The 3445-nt window shown below is 34.7% G+C and overlaps 2 protein-coding genes across 3 annotated transcripts; one reads left to right on the top strand and one right to left on the bottom strand.

The window, feature by feature from the left end:
• Positions 1–685: 685 nt before the first annotated feature.
• Positions 686–2070, top strand: LOC108769241 (uncharacterized). Of its 2 annotated transcripts, none has more exons than XM_018520114.1 (3): positions 686–907; positions 1461–1757; positions 1833–2070. In XM_018520114.1, exons 2-3 carry the CDS (start codon positions 1469–1471, stop codon positions 2051–2053), a joined length of 510 nt encoding a protein of 169 aa, XP_018375616.1. In that variant the 5' UTR covers positions 686–907; positions 1461–1468; the 3' UTR covers positions 2054–2070. The 2 variants fall into 2 exon arrangements, with proteins under 2 accessions (XP_018375616.1, XP_018375617.1); XM_018520115.1 differs by lacking the exon at positions 686–907 and adding an exon at positions 920–980.
• Positions 2071–2190: 120 nt separating this feature from the next.
• Positions 2191–2937, bottom strand: HSPC300 (hematopoietic stem/progenitor cell protein 300). Its single transcript, XM_018520117.1, has 3 exons — positions 2624–2937; positions 2455–2537; positions 2191–2271 (listed from the first exon to the last, which is right to left on the bottom strand). Exons 1-3 carry the CDS (start codon positions 2742–2744, stop codon positions 2245–2247), a joined length of 231 nt encoding a protein of 76 aa, XP_018375619.1. The 5' UTR covers positions 2745–2937; the 3' UTR covers positions 2191–2244.
• Positions 2938–3445: the final 508 nt, after the last annotated feature.

Below are 3445 nucleotides of genomic sequence, written 5' to 3'. Positions count from 1 at the left end.
TCTTCAATCTTCTTAGTTTAGCGGCGAAATGGAGAGAGAGCAAGGAATTGAGAAAAGGAGCAAAAGAGTGAGAATAGGAGTAAAAATGGCGGATGCGAATACTCACGTTTATAGTGCCTTACTTTTTGTTATTTGGAAAGAATTCATATCTTTTTTGCTTTTTATTGGCTGCGTTTAGCAGAACGTTTATTTTGCAACTGTTGGAAGTTTTCTTCGCACTGATTGGGTTATGCCTTTAGATGAAGAGGAATGATCCAATCTCTCAGCAGACAATCATAAAATAGTTATGAAACTGTTGTGTTCTGTTGAACGCAACTATTTTCTTTCATCCTCATCTCTATTACTGGATTCACACTGGATCCAACGTACGTCGTACGACGCTCTGCATCCAATCAGAAAACAGGATTTTGCTTCGTAACATCGATACGAAATAAAATTCTGCTTTCTGGTTGCAGAGCGTCATACGACGCACGTCGGATCCAGTTGCTGGATTCACACTGCATCCGATTTGCATCGTACGATGCTCTGCAACCAATCAGAAAACAGAATTCCGATGATACGAAGCAAAATCCATCGGAATCCTGTTTTCTGATTGATTGCAAGAGCGTCGTACGACGCACATCGGATGCAGTGTGAATCCAGCATTGTCTTGGGAGCACATGTAATTTTCAATACTGCCAACTATAAGTCTTTTATCATAGCTTTTTACTGATAGCAGTCAAGTGTATTTTTGAAATACAGAACCTCTCTCTGTACGGACATTACTATATATGATTACACGATAGTGATAGCACATACATACGATACGTTCGCATTTTAAATATCTTTCGATTACGATCTGACATAACCTGGCCGACGTGCCACTGTCTGCTTTATGGCGAATTGAATTGGCGAAACTTGACTCGCGGTATGTACATATAAAAAAACAATCATCGACGTCAGAGTTATGTCATAACTTTAGCTAGAATATCTCCATCTCGGTACTTATATCTCTTTTTTTCCTTTGTATAAGATCGGAGTTTGCTATTGTCAATTTATATTGTATGTAGTTCACGTGTCATCACTTGAGAAATGATTTTAATAATTTGTTACTTAATAATACTGTTGTCATGACATTACAATTATATTCATTTCTACCATGTGTAGATATTTCCTCTTCCATATTTATGTACATTGCTACAGTGATTATACTGCATATTTTATTCCCTCTTCTAAAAAACTATATTAAAATATGTATAATACTAAAATCATTAAAATTAAATTAGATATATTAAAATTGATCGATGGCGGAAATTTAAAATCTAACAAAATTCTTTATTAAATACAGAAATGCACAATAGTATAAATTATACATAGTCATAAGAAATTTTTATTTTTTTCTGAGTATACACCTTTACTCGTCTCACAATGACATGTAACTTTTTATTTATTGTATATCTGTTCATTGCAATCTGTTTCAGCCTCAACCATGCTAATAACATATTTCTGGAATAACTGGAGGTATAGTAATGCCCCAGAGGGCCAACGGCCATTTGAAAAAGTGGTTGGGCTAAGTAAATATGGATTTATCACTAGTCTTGGGATTGGCACGTTCGATTCTGTTTTTATATCTCAGACAGCAGGCTTCTGGAATACAGTAAATTGCATGTCTTACTGGGTGGTACCTATTACTGCCATGTGTGCTACCTTTGCCTCTGTAGCTTATACAACGACAAAAATTAGAGGGAAAGACGGCTATTTCAATTATGTTTTAGCCTGTATGTAATGTGTAAACGTATCAGCTATATATTCATCAGGAATAATTATTAAATTTCAATGTTTACTCGTTGCAGCATTAGCCGCAGGTGGAATCTTATATCGCTGGCAGAAGAATGGCCCATTAACTCATAGTTGGACAATCGCAATAATTGCATGTGCCATAACGAAGAAGTTCGGTGATCTGACTGATTTTAAACCCTTTCCGTTACATCCAGTAATTCGAGAAGAACATACTTCTTTCCCATTTGACATGACCATCATTAAGGATATCAGGGGACCTAGACCCTGGGAGTAATGACATTTCGTATACAAAAGAAGAATAATTAGTACTGCTGATATATAAATCAAACGGGGATAAGTCATATTGTATAATTAATGATACAAAGAGATACGAAATGCATATATTTTGCTTTCGTCATGTATTTATTCGATTCTAGTACAGGAAATAAAAAGGATTACAAAAAGAATGTACTGTGTATGGAAGTATTATGTCAGCGTTTCACCCTTTGTGACCTATGAAACAAATGCAATTATCAGACTACTAATATAAGTAATGTAAAATAAATAGTAAAAATGTATGATACAACAATACCACAAGGGAAGTGATACATTATAAGTAAACAAAACTAAGAACAGATTGTTATCTATATTCACAATGTAATTAAAATGTAAATAAATAAAAAACAAATTACTTACGCATGCTTCGAGATATTCTATTCTCCGTTCGAGAGTTGTGAGCTTCTCATTGAGGACTGCTATTCTTGACCGACAAGACATATCTAACAAAAAAAATATATAAATAAAATTAAAGATATTAATTTAACAGCACTTTTGCGAACACAATAAGAATTTAATGATAAATTACCGAAAGAATTAAGAAAGTCCGTAATCTTTTTAATACTGCCAGTAATAACTTCTATGTATTCGCGGTTAGCCCAATCTTGTTGAATCTGTTTTTGTATTGCTTCTCGATGTATGGCTGCCATTCTCCTTGTCACTACGGTATATTCTCTTCCCTGATTTTTTTCTGGCTAAATTGCCGATATTACTCAAACGATGAGCGAAGAGTGTTTCTCGATAATTCTATCACATTGTTTGTATTGTTGGAATGTGTCAGTAGTGTCAGATGTTTAGATCGTAGATGCGTACCATGGGTGTGATCCACTTAACGTTGCAAACACTTCGTTGACTAATCAGAAGAAAGAATTTTACGAATTGACGAATCAAAGAATGGCTGCGTTCAGCAGAGAAAGCAGCTTTGCAACTGTGTAAAATTCTTGAATATGATTGGTTTATACATTTTGATCCAATGAGGAACTAAGGGCAAGACCAATCATATTGAAGAATTTTACAACAGTTGCAAAGCAGCTTTCTCTGATGGGGATCGATTCTGTATCTTGAAACGAGGTAAAAATTACAAAAGTGAGCAAATTTACTAGGTGTTAACCAATGGAATTATCAGTATTCTAGTAAATTCGCTCACTTTTGTAATTTTTACTTCGTTTCAAGATAGAGGGGGTCGATTCTGTATTTTCAATCAAGGGGGTCGATTCTGTATCTTCAATCAAGGTGAAAATTACAAAAGTGAGCAAATTTACTAGGTGTTGGCCAATGAAATTATCAGTATTCTAGTAAATTCACTCACTTTTGTAATTTTCACCTCGTTTCAAGATACAGAATCGATCCC

This window comes from Trachymyrmex cornetzi, unplaced genomic scaffold, assembly GCF_001594075.2.
Source record: "Trachymyrmex cornetzi isolate Tcor2-1 unplaced genomic scaffold, Tcor1.1 scaffold88, whole genome shotgun sequence".
Lineage (NCBI taxonomy): Eukaryota > Metazoa > Arthropoda > Insecta > Hymenoptera > Formicidae > Trachymyrmex > Trachymyrmex cornetzi.
The sequence above is the reverse complement of the archived record's forward strand: the minus strand, read 5'-3'. Positions and strand labels throughout refer to the sequence as shown.